The sequence below is a fragment of the Heterocephalus glaber genome, unplaced genomic scaffold (assembly GCF_053883595.1).
Source record: "Heterocephalus glaber isolate CG9 unplaced genomic scaffold, H.glaber_assembly_v1.0 deba00001571, whole genome shotgun sequence".
In the NCBI taxonomy this organism is placed as follows: Eukaryota; Metazoa; Chordata; class Mammalia; order Rodentia; family Bathyergidae; genus Heterocephalus; species Heterocephalus glaber.
Window position 1 is genome coordinate 1,439,800 of NW_028258356.1, and position 19,092 is coordinate 1,458,891.

General features: G+C 34.1%; 1 protein-coding gene across 4 annotated transcripts in view; it reads left to right on the forward strand.

The window, feature by feature from the left end:
• The window catches only part of Rab3ip (RAB3A interacting protein), a 72,216-nt gene extending 55,225 nt beyond the window's left edge, over positions 1-16,991 (forward strand). For all 4 annotated transcript variants that reach the window (XM_004845053.3, XM_021258531.2, XM_087192491.1 and 1 more), the window contains 7 exons: positions 1,515-1,592; positions 2,193-2,396; positions 5,310-5,438; positions 9,543-9,655; positions 13,729-13,828; positions 13,914-13,983; positions 15,872-16,991. In XM_004845053.3, the coding sequence (XP_004845110.1) occupies positions 1,515-1,592; positions 2,193-2,396; positions 5,310-5,438; positions 9,543-9,655; positions 13,729-13,828; positions 13,914-13,983; positions 15,872-15,954 (777 nt within the window). In that variant the 3' untranslated portion in view covers positions 15,955-16,991. The remainder of the gene's footprint in view (positions 1-1,514; positions 1,593-2,192; positions 2,397-5,309; positions 5,439-9,542; positions 9,656-13,728; positions 13,829-13,913; positions 13,984-15,871) is intronic.
• The last annotated feature ends 2,101 nt before the right edge of the window (positions 16,992-19,092 follow it).

Genomic DNA, 19,092 nt, shown 5'->3' on the forward strand with positions numbered 1-19,092 from the left:
TCATTGCTGAGACGAAATATCTGACATTCTCAACTTAAAGGAGGAGAGGTTTATTTTGGCTCATGGTTGTTAGAGGATTCAGTCCGTAGCTGGCTGGCTCTAAGTCTGGAAACACACGGTAAAAGGGTCAGTTGAAGGAAAGGTGCTCATCTCATGGTGGGCAAGAAGCAGAGAGAAGGGAGGAGCCTGGGAAGGAGACGCAGCCTTCCGGATCATGCCCTCAGTGACCCACCTCTTCCAACCAGACCCCACTGCCTAACAGCACATTCAGCTCTGAGAATATCATGCCCGTGTGGGGCATCTTCCCAAATCCCGACGTTTGAACACATGAAACTTTTGGGAGACATTTTAGATCCCAACCATAACAATTATTGATAGTGAATTCTTTTAAACTAGTGTGACCTGTAAATTCATGATAATGGTCACGCTCAGACTGCAACTCAGTATACTGTAAGCAAGTGGACAAATGGAATGCCAGCATCAGGCTCTGATGTAGTGAACTTTTACTCCTCTACTCTACCACTGAGTAGCTGACAGACCTTTGTGAGTGTGCAGTTGTCAGACTATATACGTATTAAAATATCTTTGACCTCCCTCCTCTCTGTCTTCCATTCAAGTAAACTATAAATTGAAGTTCTAAATATAAATTCTTACATCCCAGGGGATTATATAATTCCCTACTGTTCCAATCCATCCTTAATCTTTGTAGGAATTATTCCATATAACAGTGTAATCTTTTTAAAATGCAAGATCATATTGTTCTTCTGCTTTAAGAAGTTTTCATTTTGCACTTGGAATAAAATTCAGAATTTTTACCCTGATGTTTATTTGATTATTAGAACGTAGTAAGAAAAGTTCTTTAAGAGCTGGGACCTAGTATATTATCAGCTCCTAGAATGATACAAAGAAATATCATGAATATATATTTGATGAGTAGATAGTGTATGAATAAAAAGTAATTAAATATCTAGGGTTTCATATTTATGGTGTTAAAATTAAGACCTTATTAAAGAGTGAACTTTGAGTTACCTTTTTGGGTTGCCATGTACAAATTTTTTACTTAATATTATTTTGTGAATGATTTTCTTGGAAGCTCTGAGACTTCTCTGTAATTCCTGTAAATTACATTATAAATGTGTTCATATTTTTTATTTGTCCTTCCTGTGTATTTTTGCTGTGAACGTGCAAAGGAGTTGGTTTTGACACGTGGGCCATTGTCTGTTTTGTTTTGTTTTGTTGGTCACTTTTACAGTCTGCATAGCATCTATCAGGATGATTAAACTCAATTTGACTGCTTCAGTGGTAATAGGTAATAACTAGGGGGATACCTATTCTTGGTTCCTGTTAGTTTATCTTTTTCTGATGTCTGCTGCCATTTCCACAGTTGATTTCTTAATTTCAGATTAAATTTTGGCAGTATATTTTTGCTTCAATCATAGACACTTGGTAAAAATTTTTTGAAAACAAATGCTAAATATTTTGTTTCCAAAATATGAGATAATTAACTTTTTCAGGAAGCTCATAAGATGGTGAGAGAAGCAAATGTCAAGCAGGCAACTGCAGAAAAACAGCTAAAAGAAGCACAAGGGAAAGTAAGTTTTTACTGTTCAATAATATAACATATAAATAAATAAATTATTATTGTGTTAAAGATACTTCAACATCTACTGGATTTTGTCCTAATAGTAAAAGTAGTGCTTTTTTTTTTTTTACAGAAAAATATAAAGAAAATAGCTACTATATCACAACAATACAAAATAGCAGTGAACATTGGTGTCCATTTATATTAGAACCAAATAATTGAAAACCTTGTAAATCACTTGCACTGTCAAAAGGATTGTAAAATCATATTTTAAAGTTAATATTTATTTTCCTGATTCACTGAAAAAGATATCTAAATGTTAGTAAATTTTGGTATTTTAGGAGTGTGCTATAACTAATCATAAGTTATAGTTAGTGATTTTGAAAATTGATAGTTTAAAAAATTTCATCTGATTTCATAACTGGTAGCTGAATCTGAACCACATGGAAACATCAAAAACCTTGGATGTATTTTCTTTTTATTAGTCTACAGGAAGTATCAGTTAAATTTATTTTCCATCTTTGAAGGTGTTTTACCCAAATCATTAACATATAGTTTCATCTGTCATAAAACTGTTTAGTGTGTTTGACTATGTTGATTTGTTTTCAAGATTGATGTTCTTCAAGCTGAAGTAGCTGCACTGAAGACGCTTGTATTGTCCAGTTCTCCAACATCACCTACGCAAGAGCCTCTGCCAGGTGGAAAGACACCTTTTAAAAGGGGGCATACAAGAAATAAAAGTACAAGCAGTGCTATGAGTGGCAGTCATCAGGACCTCAGTGTGATACAGCCAATTGTAAAAGACTGCAAAGAGGTAACTCGTCAAGGACTGTCCCCTCTGACTCTGTTGGTACTTGTTAATTCTCATCACTGAGGTGTCAGTTATAATTTTTGCCAGCAAAATTTTTAGTACAAAATGTGCAATATTAAGATGGGGGAGGCTTTATCTAGAGCTGGCTGCTTTCAGGGATTCTTCACTTCCATTCTCTACCTGCCTGACCTTGGAGTACCTGCTAGAAACTTGGTAAGTTTCTTAATCTCAATTTTCTATTTAGGAAACAAACTGTCATGTCTTACATAAAGGAGAGTGAGTGGCTTTAATGACTTGGTTAGTCCAAATGTAGAGTGCTGTAATAAAATATGAATCTAAGAAATATGTGAAAATAAAGTGATTTGTAATTAAAGATTAGTATGTTACTTTTTATTTAAATTCTGAGAAGCAGAATTTTATATTGGTAAGGGAATTCTAGAGTTAATTCAGATAATTAAGCAACAAAAATAGAAATGATAGCCTTATCATTTTAGAAGACATTATTAAGATAACTGAGATATTATGTGTTTTGAATGCTTAGAGTAAAAATTATGTAATTATAAAATAGCTTAAATTTTGTCATTGCACATGATGATGTCATGCACATGATTCCAGTGAGATTCATCAGTAATTCATTGAGCACCCCTCCCCCATTTTTTCTTTAAAAGCAGTATTTTACATTGTTGAATTAAAATTCGTCATTAATCTTGGAGAAGCTATTTATATTTATTCAGTTAATTTTTGGCATGGAATCTAGGAATTTATTAAATTAAATAACCAAAGTTTAGTCTTTTAATTGAATTGCATTTTAGTTAAAAATGCTAATCAGAGAGAAGTTCAGTACTTAGTAAAATCTGTAACAAATCTAAAATTCACATTGATATCTGTTAAATATTTAAGAAACTTTAAAAAACTTTCTGATTTTCTTGAGTAGCATTTTTTTTTTCTCCTGGTACTTGGGCTCCAACTTAGGACCTTGCGCTTGCCAGGCAGATGCAAGGCCATTGAGCTAAATCCCCGCCCCTTGAGTAGCTTTTCTCTTTTTGGTACCGGAGATCGAACTCAGGACCTTGTGTTTGTGAGGCAGGCAGTGGCACCACTGAGCTAAATCCCTGGCCCTTGAGTAGCATTTTTAGTTGCTTAATAAAACTTGTATTTTTGCTACAGTTTCTGAGGAGGTATATAACTTTGTATTTTTCCCCTACTGTTTACACTTAAAAATTTAAATATTTTATTATGGAACATTTAAAGAGTTCATTTTTAGATTTTGAAATTCTTTAAGGTATGAATAGGCAACATGTAACTTCAAAATAATAACTTTTTGCTTTCCAGATGTATCTTAATGTTCTGATGTTTTGTAATAAATGTCAAAAAGTTTTATTAGACTTAGGAAACATAAACATTTGACCTACATAATTCTTAGAACAGATATAACAATCTGAAAGAAAACGAAGTATTTCTGTCTTTCTGTAGAAAACATGATGGGACACTCAATCATGATATTAGTGACATATCTTCTGTAGGCATTTAAAACACATGCGTGCATGCAGACACAAGTATGCAGTGCAAGGCTTTGGGATCAAGCCACATAGATTTGAATTTGAATTTTTTTGCTGTGTAACCTTGGGCAAGTTACTTTCAGTCTTTGCTTCCTTGTCTGTCAGAAGGATCATAATATCTGTCTTGCACAGCTCTGAGGATTAAATGTTTATAAATTGCTTATCATAGTTTTTGCAAGAGTCAGCTTTTAAGAAATGGTTTAAATTACTGATTTTAAACTAGAGTCTTTCCTTAGAATTCCATTTACCTGCTTTGGGATTTACGTCCATTTTTTCCAGTAAACTTTACAAAGAAGGAATTTGGAAATGTTACTGTTTATCTGCTAATATTCTTTATCCTTTTGCCTCTAGCTTTGACTCAAGGAATTTATGAATTGGGATGAAGTAATTTACATTGAAATTGCCATTATACACCTTAGAATCTGTAGGAAAGCTTGGGTACACTCAGCCTCTTGTTACTTTCATGTGAACTACATGCACCTTTGATTAAGCTAGCCCAGAAGGTGGCTGCAGGCTGCAGTCAGTGTGTTGTTCATAGGGTACCCATTGCATCTGGATACAGAGGTTTAGAACTGCATGAGGAGAGAGCACTCTGTGTTTGGTTGGGTAATGTGGCTGCAACTTTGTAGTCCAGCAGATGGTATGGAGCTAGGGAGGCTAAGGGAATCTCAGAATCGTTAGGGAAGAATAATTGGAGAACATTTATCATGAGGAAAAGGAAAAAAGAGGAACAATTAGAGAAGTGCTTAAGAAGGCAAGTGCTAGCCGTGGATGTATTACTGATAATTCAGATGGTAGTAGACACTGGACATCAAAATGCCAAAAGTTTAATGGCCAATTTAGTAAACTATAGTGTACTTCTTTTTGTTTTCTTGTTTTCAGTAAACATTTTGGAAGTTCTTTTAGGACTGCCTTGAAGTAATAGCACAATTAGTATCATTTTGACTCAAACTAGATTTCATAATTTATTCTCAATTTATTTGAAAACTTAACTTGGCTCCAAATTGCTTTTTGATTATTTTCAGAAAAGACTTCACCAGTTTTCATATTCAGAACAGTGTGTACCTCTCTTAAGAGTAGCTCCGTCATTAATTTGGGGGGGACACAAGGTGAGGAAAATGGTGGTGTCATTGGAGACCATAGTGGATACATTGGAAAGGGCTAGTCATTTGGGAGTTGTTTTTTTAAAAGAAAAATTGCTTTCATATTATAATTAGGAACAGTTCAATTTATTATTTTAAGTAAAGAGCATTACCTTTTCAGTAGTGTTTAGATTTTATAAAAGTGTTTGGTTTTATAAAGTGTTTTTATGTTTGTTCTTCTTAAAACTTTTTTCATGTTGTCTTTTGTTTGTTAGGCTGATTTATCTCTGTATAATGAATTCAGATCTTGGAAGGATGAGCCCACAATGGACAGAACATGTCCTTTCTTAGACAAAATCTATCAGGAGGATATCTTTCCATGTTTAACATTCTCAAAAAGTGAGGTAATTTTTTTTCATTTTAATAGGAATGCATTACAGTTGTTTCTGTACTTTTTAAAAAGTCATGTTAGGTATTTTAATAGCCCTTATATCAAATACAGTGGACCCTTGACTTACAAACTCAGTTTGTTTGTGAGGACTGGTTATAACTCAAGTTGGTTTTAAGTCAAGATTATTTTCCCATAAGAAATAATGGAAATACTCATAATGCATTCTGAAACACCCCTTAACTAACCTTCTCTAAAAAAGGGTTATATAATGTGCATAGTTTACCAGAAACACTAATAATTTTCCTAGTGTATTCAATAAGAAGTTAAAAATTAAAGTTAAATGTACCTAGTTTACCAGAAACAACAATTTCATACTGTACTCACCATTCAAGTTGCAAGTTGCATCTTTGGCTTGCATGAAGGGAGAATGAAATGGAAGGTGGTTATTGTTTGGAAGGAGAGCCCCCTTCCATAAGAACATCAGGAATTTGGCTCTCTGGTGTCCTTTCTGTTCTTGGGAGAGCCCACTAGGACCTGCTTCTGGCTCACTAGATTTCATCATTTTCAGAACTAAAAACTGGTCTAAGGTTGTCTTTCTGTCTTTTCTTTAACACTCTTCTGTAGTATGACATGGCATCATCATTAAGCAAGTGAATGCAATGATTGGCTTTTTCTCTGTCCGGTTGAGTCTTCTGTATAAATGTAGCTTTGTCCATTTTTTCAGGGTTTCCTTTATTTCAGAAGAACCTTGCTGCATTGATTGTTGATACTCCCTTTCCTCTTCAGAAAGCTGCTCATCTGTCATTCTCTGTTCCTCAGCCAGAAGTTGCTGAAGTTCCTTTACAGACAATTCCTCTAAGTGTTCCTCTACCAGTTCCTCAATATCACCACTGTCTACCTACAAGGCTATGGACTCTGCTATAGTGACAATGTCATCAACCACAGGGTCAATTGAAGGCTCAGGCTCTTCTACACACCCTTCAAAGTCTCTCTTCTGTATAATTTTAGGCCACACTTTCTTCCAGGCAGATCTCAATGTCCTTAGAGAGAGATTGGCCCAGGATTTCTAAATTAACCCCACACAGGAAAGGATGTTGTAATGTTCCTTCCAGGACTCTTTAAGGGTTAAATCTGTATCTCAGACCATCTGGAAGCACTTTAGGAATAGTTCCTTGGTGTATAGCTTCTTGAAGTTAGCTGTAACCTGCTGGTCCATAGGCTGCAGTAGAGGAGTTGTGTTAGGTGGGAGGAACTTGACTGAGAGCCATGGGAATTCTTCGGCCAATTCTTCTTCCAAATCTTGTGGGTGAGTAGAAGCATTGTCCATGATGAGGAGAGCCTTGACTGGTAAACCTTTGTGCTCTAGATATTTCTTAACAGTAGGACAGAAAGCCTCCCTGATCCACTCAAGAAAAAGTATTCTTATTACCCACGCTTTTGCGTTAGATCTTCACATGACCCCTAGCCTATTCTTCATGACTTTATGTTTTCTGAACAGACTAGAGGGTCTCAGAGTGATAAACCAAGAGAGACTTTATCTTTAGGTCACTGCTTGTATTGGTACATAGCAGTAAGGTTAGTCTATCCTTCATAGGCTTATAGCCTGGGATTTTCTTCCCTTTCTGGGTAATATATGTTCTCCTGGGCATTTTCTTCCAGGAAAGGCCAGTTGCATTACAATTGAAAACTTGATGAGAGGAAAAGCCATTTCATTGTTTCAAAGTGGGATATGTAATTTTCAGCAGCCCTTTTATCAGCACTGGCTGCTTCACCATCCCTAGTTACACTGTGAGCCATAGTTCTCACTTTAAAATCATGAAACCCCTCCTTACTGGCTTGAAATGTTTCATCATTATCACTCATTGATGGATTATCCTTTATGAGATCTTTATTTATAGCCCTAGCTTTTTTCACAAATTATATACTCAGGCTATAAGCTGCCATCTGCCTTTTGTTTATCCACACTAATAATAGCCTTTTTACCTCATCTAACACTGTTGATTGTGGCTAATTTGAGTAACACCCTTAGCAGCAGTAGCTTCCTTATACAGATTTTTTCTCTGTAAGATTGTCCATATGGTGCTGCACATATTAGTGAGATCAGTTACATGAATGCCTTTCTCATATTTATCCACAATTTTCTTCTTCTTTTCAATTGTGATTGCTTTACCTTCCCTTCCTTTCTTAGCTTCTTTTCTAGCTTTTTAGGGCCATTTTGATAGCAACAACATCTACAAACATGCGCATTTGAGCTCAGACTGATGTTTACATACACTTACATATACTCCTTTGGCATCATCTTTGTTTACAACCTCAAGTGGCCAGCATTTGGGTTGTAACTCAAATCTTTGGTCATATGTTAAAGCTAAAATTCCACCAGTCATAACCCAAGTTGTTAGTATGTGAGGTTGGTCGTAACTCAATGGTCCACAGTATTATAAAATGTCATGTTTTTGCCATTTTCTCCATTTTATATTAGGGTTGTAATTGTTGACATTCAGTTAATTGAATAGCTTTTCTTATTTGAGCATAGGCTAATTGACACTGAAACGTTTATTGCATTGGAGTGAAGTATAAATACATATGGGGAGAAGAAGAGGGTTTAAGACTCACAGTCCCAGGTTCAGTGTAAGGGAAGTTCTTAAAAATGCTTGTTGGGTTTATCCATACATGATGAAAAATTATATTTAGTTTCTTCATCTTTAAAACTGGAATAATAATGCCTTCTTTGCATATGTCACAATGTTGTTAAAAGGAAAAATGAAATAGATTAAGTAGATACAAAAACTTTAAAAATATAAGGCATAGTGTTGTTTTAATATTTAGATCTTTGATACATTTCAATTTTAGTTTAGTGCATGGTGAGAGATACAGGTCTAGTTTTAATCTTTGGCAAGTTGAAAAAGTGGCTTCTTTCCTGAGGATATCTGGCTCCTTTGTCAAAGATAAGGTGGCTAGGTATGCCTGGAGTTGTTTCTCTGGTGTGAGAAAATGAAAGTGTAAATGAGCATCAAAATGTATAATAGGGGCCAGGGATTTAGCTCAGTGGTTCCGGTGCTTGCCCAGCAAGCGCAAGGTCCAGAGTTCGATCCCCGGTACCAAAAAAAAAAGAGTATAATAGGTAATGTGAAATAGGAAGAAAAGGCCCAAAGGGGAAGGGAAAGGGGAAGTGGAAAGGGTAGGGGAAAGGAAAGAAGGGAAAGGAAAAAATATGAGAAAAGGAAAAAAACGGAAACAAAGTCTTTGTAAATAGGGAGGAGAGGAGGGGTTGAAGAGAGGGCAGGGGAATAGGGGAAAAAATAAGAACCAAGATGCATCATGTAAAGGTGCAAGTTCCTAATGATGAATGTAACTGTATTGTATACCTAAAATGTACCAATAAACTTAATGAATTAAAAAAAATAAGGCATTATACAAATGTAAACTCATCCAGTTTGTTCTTATGTGTGAAAAGTTTATCTCCACATACCTTGTCAATTAATGTTTAAGAAATTTAATCCTAAGAATCTTTCATTAAATCTTTTAAGGATTAGTTATAATATTACTTGTAAGGATAACTGAAAATGAATAGTATAACACTTTTGATATGAATATATATTGTTTTTGGTGGCTATGCACTTGGTTTCTGATAGGCCAGTCTTAATCTTACCAGACTGGAGAAGTTTGCCTTTCTTATCTGATAATTGTCAAGTGTTACTCTGGAGACCTGATATTTTACAACTTATTTTTTGTAGACTCCTGTACATATAAATGCAAGTTGAGAAAATATATAGCTATACTTAGTATTTGTTATATAATTTATCAGAATAAAGCATTAGGATATTCATTTTGATGTGGTTTTACATACATGTTAATTGTGGATAAAGGCTGGACAAAGACTGAAATTAACACTTTTAACCCTTTTCTAGGTAATGGGAAAAGTTACTTCACTATGACTGAACTGCCTTTCATAACAGTGTTTGAATTATGAAATAAATCAAGATTACCTGATTTCTTTCATTGGCTAAAGTTGAGTTAGTGAAACTTGGGAGAATAATTTATGAAATTGGTTTTACTATTGAATACAGTTTTGATATTTTTCTGCAAGCATAGTGATCCAATACTTTCCTTTTTTAAGTTGGCTTCAGCTGTTCTGGAGGCTGTGGAAAACAATACTCTAAGCATTGAACCAGTGGGATTACAACCTATTCGATTTGTTAAAGCTTCTGCAGTTGAATGTGGAGGACCAAAGTAGGTTTTCACTTCTGTGGCTTGTGGAAGATGAGATTTGAAATTTTGTATGTTGCAGTTATTTAGTGGTTTTTTTTTTCGTGTGTGTGTGTGTTAATTGTGTTTTAATTTCTTCTCAGATTTCTGTTTAGAGTCTGTGCAGCCCAAAGACAAATCTCCAGACAATGTGGGATATAGCGTTTCAAATTTAACTTTGAAAAAGAGCCCTTTTAATTACTGTGTATGTTTATGAATATGAATTATATATACGTATATGAATTATAGGAATCTAGGTAGGCTAAATATTAAAAACATCACAGAATTTTTGTTTGTATTATACATGTGTATAGCTGTGTGTACTGGGTATCTGTAAAATATTTTTTTGAGGGTTGCCATAAAAAATAGTTTGGGAGGTACTGAGTTAGACCAAATCTTACCAAGCTTGCCAAAAAGTCTTTTTTAGCCCTTACCTTTTTCATATAGTTATTATAAAGGATTCTGTCTTTGGTAATCAGTTCTTTTTTATATGACAAAGATTTGAGAATTATAAATCCTCAGAGGTAAGGCTGCATATTTCATTGCAGGGCAGGGTTTTTCATCCAGTCTTATAAAGAGGAAAGACTGAATTGAATTGTATCTAAAACTTAGGCAATGGAAATGTTTTGCCTAATAATTGGGCCTTAGGTTCTGTTTAAGCAAATGACTTGGAAGGGCTGGGAATTTAGCTCAGTGGCACCCCGCAAGCAAGCGCAAGGTTCTGTCTGATTCCCGGTACCAGAACAAAACAAAACAAAACAAATGACTTGGAAAGCTTTTGAGGAAGCTTCATAGTGATTAAGAAGCAGCTTAATTAAAGATTGGAAAGAATGAGAAAGCTTGTAGAAAGCAATTGATTACTATCAGGATTATTTTGAAGCCAGAAGAGATTAACTAATAAATTTTGGTTAAAGCCTGTTGTAGAAGTACAGTTCTCTGTTTCTCATAATTTACATAAATTCTCAGCAAAATAACAGAATTTGATGTTTATGTGACTGGAGGATAACGGCCACATATTTGTTTTGTGAGCCTCACATTTCACCCGGAATTGTATCCTGTGTTACACTCACCCTGTGACATTCCTGTGACACAGTGCCCTCTGAACTTTAAGGAAGGGATTTATATTCTTAAATCCTATATCCACCCCAAAGTGGAGAATCACATGTAATAACAGCAATTTTTATACTTTTAAGGCCCATGTCATACCTTATTTTAAAATAGCACATGACAGTTTTAATTGTAAAATTAAAATTTTGTTGTTGCAGTAGATACCACTTTACCCGTATGCAAATATTAAATGATGACAAATGGGAATATCAGTGACAGTAGATTTACTTTAGTGAAATAATCATACTGTATGGTATAGATTTAGAGACTAACTTACTAGTTTAAGGATATTGTGCTTGGGTTTGAAGCCAGAATCCAAGCTTTTTGTAATGTTTATTATGTGGAAAAAAGTGAAGGAATTGTCTTTTTTTTTTTTTTTTAATGAAATGTAAAGTATAGCCCTGGTCAAAGCTCTTGGAGATTAGATTATAAAGATAGTGACTATAAATAAATGGCTCAGGGCTATAGGAATTTTGAAGAAGAGAAGACTATTCCAGTTGTGGTCAAGGACTCTTCTTGGAGGGAGGGAGGGAGATTTGATTGAATTTTTGAAGTGTGGGTGGAATTTGGATAAAGAACAATTGGGCTAGATGTTGTGTCTCATGCCTGTAATCCTAGCCCCTGGAAGGGTATGGCAGGAGGATCGGAAAACTGTTTGTTTGTTTTTTTTGATACGGGGGATCAAACTCAGGACCCTATACTTGCAAGGCAGGCGTGATGCCACTGAGCTAAATCCCCAGCCCAGGATGGAAAATTCTAACACAGCCTGGGCAATTAAGCTGGGTGTGGTGGTGCACGATTGTAATCCCAGTAGTCAGTAGGCTGAGGGAGGAGGATTGCCATGAGTTCAAGGCCAGCATTGGCTATATAATGATTTCAAGGTGAGGCCGAACTACATAGTGATACCCTGTCTCAAAAAACAGAAAACAAAACAAAACCAAAAAAACCCCAGCATGGGCAATTTAGTGCCATCTTGCCTCAAATTAAAAAAAAATAAAAAAGCTCTGAGGTGCTCAATGACAGAGCACCTCTGGGTCCCCCCCCCCCCCCGTACCACAAGAAACATCAAAAGAAAAACATGTGGTATTACTGAGGGCCTAGAAATAGGGAAGCAAAGTGTGTTCAGAGAATGGTGAATGTATGGAAAAGAAAGGAGGATGTGATAATCTCAAGAAAGAAAAATTCAATTGAGGTCATGGGCTGGGTAAAAGAGAAAGGTGTTAGAGGTAGCTGACTGGAACAATGATTTGGAGTAACTTTGGAAATTACTAAGAGAAGCTGTGGCTGTGGAAAGATTAGGGGTCTAGCTTTAAACATGTTGACATTCTTATGTGAAAATGGCAAGCAGGGATTTAAAATGTTGAGAGTAAAGCTAAAATATACTAAGATATTATAGCATGTAAAGAAATTGGAGGGAAGACAGAAGATAGCATTAAATCCTGACTCAAAACAAAAATGGTTTCTAAATGGTTTTAGAAATGAGATCAGCCAGGTATGGTGGCACATGCCTGTAATCCCAGCACTCAGGAAGCTGAGGCAGGAGGATTGCTGCAAGTTCGAGGCCAGCTTGGGCTTCGTAGTGAGTTCAAGGCCAGCCTGAACTACATGGCAAGATTATGTCTCAAAAGAAAAAAAAAAAAGAAAAAAGAAAAAAGAAATGAGATCATTTAAGAAACACTGTATTATTTTAAAAGTTATACTTAAAACTACTTCAGTAGAGCCCTTTCAAAATTACAAAAGACAGTAGATGACAAGTGTATTTATGTTTCCAGAAGAATAACATAAATTACTTTTTATCAGTTTAATGCTATTTTTTCCTCTTGAGTAAATTATACTTTTGAAAATTTAAATTGAACCTTAGTTTATCTTCCCCAAGTTAGTAGTTCTTAATAGATATTGTTACAGATAAAGCAATAAAGGAATAATGCTAATGAAGGAATAATGAGTCAAAATCTCTTTGAAAAGGTAAGAACAGTTTCTAATTTGCAAATTATCCAAATAATTCATTTCTGTGTTTTCTTAATATGCTGACATGTATTTCTTGTAGTTATAGCTGAAATTTTATGTTCAGATACTCTTTATTATATAATTAAAAATGTCATATAAAATGTCACTGGCACTCTATTATACTGAGAGCTGTGCTGAGTTTTCATTGATAAAGAGTAGTAGTTATATCCAGCCAAATTCCTGGCTTATGATGATGATAGAATGTTGCAAGGCCAGCCTTATAGACAAATTAGCTTCCTCTCATGGAGAGTAGAGTGGCAGGTGGCTCATCACTTGTTCAACAGTTGGCAAATGTCTGCTGTGTCCCATACATATGTGTGATGCCAGCCATTTTAAGATGTGTAAGATAAAGTCCTTGTCCTCAAGAGGCTTATAGCCTAATCCTAGCCCGGAAAGCCCTCATACCAAGTTTTAGGTTTTATGGTATACAAATAGAAAGAATGGTATGAAATATAGTGTACTCTTTATATAGTGTTAGGATCAGTGTGTTTTTAAGATGGCTTATTCCTTTGTACTTCTCCCTGTGTTCCATATGAAATGCATGTAAACCAATCAACCAAGCAAAGTACCCCATCTGGAAGCTGTTACTCTGCAGCTATCAATAGTAGGTTTTGAGACTTGAACAGTTACCATTAGATTCTTTTCTTCTGAGAAGTTAAAATCCTGTGGAAAGTTGAGTGCTCTCCTGCAGCTGGTTACTCGTGTAACCATCTCTGGGAAACACCTAATTTCTATATCTAGAACCATAGTTAGTGTTATGATATTATGTTTATACCAGAGGGCAGGGACTTTTCCTTCTCATCACTGTAGCCAAGCATCCAAAACAGTGCCTGGTTCCTAGTAGGTTCTCAAATATTCTTATTGAATGAATAGACATCTTGTAGGGAGCATAGGGGCATAATGCTTCTAATTTTAAAAAACTGAAATTTATCATTATTTTACAGAAAATGTGCTCTCACTGGCCAGATTAAGTCCTGTAAACACAGAATTAAACTAGGGGACTCAAGCAACTATTATTATATTTCTCCTTTTTGCAGATATAGGGTAAGTGACTTACCATGAGTTTTTATAAAGGTTGCTTTGATATAAGACATTCAACTGCTCCTGACATTTTTTACATTTGTTCTAGATCACTTCTGTATGTAATTTTTTCACATACATTCGATATATTCAGCAAGGACTTGTGAAACAGCAGGATGGTAAGTGTTGTTTATTCATTATAAATATTTATATGAAGATGTAGCAAAAAGTGTAAGGACAAATAATAATGCTCAAATAAACTTCATTGTTTCTACATTTATGTTGAATTTTTTTATAGTTCTAATAAAATGTGTGATTTGGGAATAGATAGCCTTTTTAAAAAATATGGAAAAGTCACAATGAAACCCATTAATTTATACAGTTAATACATATTAATAAAAATAATGCATTTAATCATTTTATTTGCTTTATATTTTTGAATTTAAGCAGGACCAGTTTTAACTTGTAAGGGATATGTGCTAAACAAGATGGTAAATGTGAGCAGAATATGAAGCTTATTGAATTCATTCTTTACAAGATGAAAATGAGCAAGAAGTGGTCACAGGGCCGAGGATTTAGCTCAGTGGTTTTGCTGCCTGCTGTGCAAACGCAGGGACCCAAATTCAATCCCCGGTACCAAAAAAAAAAGAAGTGCTTAGATTTATCTTGATAAAAACTATGAACAAGCTAACACTTTTTCCTGTATTCTCTTTCACGTGTGAATTAATAAAGCCATCATGAAATAATTCTATTTTGAATAAAGATTACCATATTCTAAATCCTCAGAAACGTGAAGATGATGTATGTAGCCATGCAAGCTCTTGCAAATGTGTTAATGTTTTAATGTAGTCTTCCAGGAATCCTGATGGTTTTATAACATAGTGTCTTTAATATCAGGCATAAAAACTGATATGACTTGACAGCTACAAAGCAGTATTTCTTGAATGTGAGTTAAAACTGTAATAGCAGATACTAGATTAGGAACAAGTCTATGCCAGTTTTGCAGTTGAAGTTACAGGAGATTTTCTTGTTTATATTTTTTAAGCACTGAAAATATTCTTGTACTTAAAAACTAGTAGATGCCTGGTACCATTCAGTTACATAGACTAGTTAATCTCAATTCTATGAAAAATTAGTCTGTCAAAAACTTAGATTAACCTCTTTCAAGCTCTGGTATGTTTTTCAAAAGTCATTTATTTAGAAATGCCATATAATTGAATTTTAATGCTTACAAGAAGAGAGATAACACCTATCTTCAATTATTCATGAATTTCAAAAGCCTGTATAACATAAAAGTAGTGTTTAAGCTTTGTAATACTTTTATAACTTTATTAATAAAATTGAAATCTTTTTGATTACCTGTTGTTGGTAGATAATATGATTTAAACTGGAGAACAAGTGATTTATGCTAAAATGTCAAGCATATTTTATTTTTCTCCTTGTTAAAAGATCTACAAGGACATCTGGAAGACAGTTTACTTTATTAATCAATCTAGTATGATCACAGAATGTACCGATAGATAGATTACAGATCATCCCTTACATTTATTTTTATTTCTAATTTGAGCCATACACAAAACCTTTCCATATTATTACAAAGAATGTTACTGAGTTTTCTGGATTATCTCTTTTTTTTCCTGTTTCACTTTCTGTTAGTGTTAATGAAGAGTAAAATGACCAAGATATAGTATACTAGAGCAAGAAGATGCATTTGCTAGACAGTAATTTGAATAATGGAACATTAAGTATACTCACTTATGAATGGAGCAACATTGACATTTACTCAGGACTCTGAAATGTCTACTTTTCTTTGGGCTAAAGTGATATAGTCTTTTATGTATCTAACAATTGTGACAAAACTAATGAATATTGTTTATTTACTAATAAAAACTAGAATGCCCATAAGTACATAGAAAAATTTGTGTGAACTATTGAAGGGTTGTCTAGGCATTAGTACAATTAGGAAGTGCCCAATTTGACATTTCAGCCAATCCACAATTTTCAGTGAAACATTAAAAATAGTTAAGATGGTAAGTTATGAATTACATGTCTCTTTTCTCTGTGTAGTTGATCAAATGTTTTGGGAAGTTATGCAGTTGAGAAAAGAGATGTCATTGGCAAAGCTGGGTTATTTCAAAGAGGAACTCTGATGCACTGCGTGGGACCATGCAGAACCTTCCTGAACAACTGGAAATGGCTGAATATTTTTGTGCTTACTCAATATTTATTTCCAAGAAGTGGGTCTAAGACTTTTTCCCCCTTTTGCAAATTACACTGAGAAGTACCGTGATTTCTTTTCCACTGACCTATGCTGTGTTTGCTTATTCTTTAGTTGGACACACTGTAATATAAAGAATTACAGGTGTACTAGTGATTATAATTTATAGATGCAAAACTCCCCTCAATAAATAAATAAATAAATATATAAATAAATAAATAGATGTATGTATATATATATATGTTACATTGAATGAATGTTTTTCTCTTCTAGCTCTAAAGTGGCCTTTTAGAGTCAGCAGGCCATATTAAGTGGTTTTCATACTTTCAGCAGACTGAGGCAAGGAAGAAGATTATTAATGGACAGGACTCACCTCTATTTTTATCTTTTGTATGTATAGGGCTTCACAATACTTTTACTTCGAGAATGACTTGCTAAAAGGTTGAAAGTTACCATATTTATCATTCTGCTCTAATTTAAATAATGCATTTTACGTTGTTTTTTTTAAATATTAGAGAGGGAAGGCAGTCACATTTTATCCCAGAGATGCAGTCTCAACATATCATGATATAAGTGCTCATGATTTATGTGTGTTGAGTGTGATCATATCATTAGAGGCATATAAAGATACATAAGGAGTGTGTATGTTTAAGCAGGTTTGAAGGGGTGTGGATTAAAAGAATAGTACAGTTGAAGTATAAAGTGACCATACAAACTGACTTGTGTGAAGAAATTATTACAATTATTTATAAAGGTAAAGACATTCATGGTGGAGATATGGTAAGTATAGAAGAGCAAAAAGAAGAAATGAAAAACTATTCTTTCCCTCTAGAGAAAACTACTGTTAATATTTTTAGAGAATAGCTTTCAGTTTTCAGATATTTCCTACTGAAATAGTGTAGCCTTTCTTTTTTTTTAAAAAAATCTTAAGTGTCAAATGTTTTCTTGTGAATAAATGTGTACATTTCAGTCACTGTATGTTGATTATATAATTTTAACTATGTTTGAACATTAGATTCTTTTCTCCGCCTAGAAGCAAAATTGTTGGATAAAGGTATATGTATATGTATTTTAAAATGTTTGATTTACCTGGGTAGATTACCCTTCAGAAAAATTGAACCAATTTATAATCACAGTAACAGTGTGCATGAGAGAACAGGTTTTCTGAAGATGACATTTTTTTCAGACCTGCCTAGAGGTTTGATCAACTTTAGCTGTAGAAGATTGAGTCACCAGACTGGATGGGAGCCCACATGCAAAAGGACACTTGAGGATTGTATGGTAGAAATCATTACTATGACCATCTCAAGAATGTGGAATTGAATGTGAAAAGAACTTCAAACCTAGAATTTTATGACCCAATAAACAAAAAAAGGGAAAGTTTGTTAATAACCTGAATAAATAAAAAGCAGGACTAAAGGATATAAAGAGCAGAAAGTATATCTGTAATCTTCAGAAACTAAAATTTGCTACAACATCAATACAATAGGAGTGAGGAGAGACCAGATAACATGAGGATATTTGAAACTTCTTGTTAGAAGGAAGATAGATGTAAAAAAAATGAGATGATAAAAAAAATGACCAAGTAGAGAAGTAGTATGAAATGGAAATAAGATGGTGAGATTAAACTTAGCAGTTCATTTTATGAACACATAGTCAAATAGAATTAAAATATATATTTATCTACAAAACATAAGGACACGGAAAGGTTGAAAATCAAAGAATGGAAAGAAGGTACCAGGAAAATAATAGATGAACTAGTGTAGTTACACTATTAGCAGACCAAATGGACAAAAACATTAAGGATAGAGATGAGTCCTACATAGCAGTATAAGTTGAATTCATGCAGAAGACAAACACTAATAAATAGTGTAAATAATAGAAATAATTAAAATTCAAGATTCTAAGGGCTGATTAATACTAAAAACAGGGTGAAAGTTACGCGTCAAGGGAAATTTTATAGCTTTAAATCCCTTTTTAAAAGTTTGAAAATGAGCTAAGTGCCCAATTGAAGTAGTTATAGGAAGGCAATAAGATACAGTAAAACTGAAGGTCAGAGCAGAAATAGAAAACAAAAATGCATAGAGAGACAACCAAGCTATTGGTTGAATTTTTTGAAAAGACTAATGAAATAACAAACATGGAGCGAGTGTATCATGGAGAAGAAAAATGCACAGATAAACTAGTATTGTGAGTGGAAGCATGTATGCCATTACATATGATGCAGATACTGAACAGATAGAAGCATACTAATAAATGAAAATTAAAGTAGAGACATTTTAATAAAAGTTTTAATTAAGAAATCAGAAGCCCAAGCAATAATTTTACTGTTAAAGGAAATTGTTAAAATTTTTCCTACAAGACACTCTAGGTATAGATGATTTTCTAGAATTTTAAAGAATGGATTATTCTAATATACAAACTCTTCCAGAGCATAAAGTAAGGCACCTGCTACATCAAGCCAACATAACCTTGGTAGTAAAACCAAATAGGGGCAGTGCCAGAAATGAAAATTATGGGTCCATTTTAGTCCTGGATCTAGACATGACTAAGTGGTATTTATCCCAGTAATGCAAAAGTGATATTTAGAAAATTGGTAAATCTCATTCACCACATGTAGAATAAAGGTGGAAAAACCACTTGATTAGTAGATGCAGAAAATATTTGATAAAATCGGTACCCATTGAGGGTATGCATATGATCAAAATATGTCCATGTAGAAAATACTGCATTAAATGTAACATTTTATAAAATTAATATATACTAATATATTTTAAAATAAATATAAATAACAGCTCTTAGTAATCTGTACATGGGAGAATACTTTTCAACATGATACAGTTATCTACAAAAATTCTACAGTAAACATCCTGGGGAGGAGAGAAATAGACACATTCTCTAGTGAGACGAAAATAATTTATCCTCACTTTATTTAAAATTGTAATGAGGGAAATAAGAGTATGATTAAAAGGAGATAGTGGGCAGTGGTGCCGGCACCTGCCTCACAAGTGCAAGGTCCCAAGTTCAATCCCCAGTACCAAAAAAAAAAAAAAGATAGTAAAACTCATTT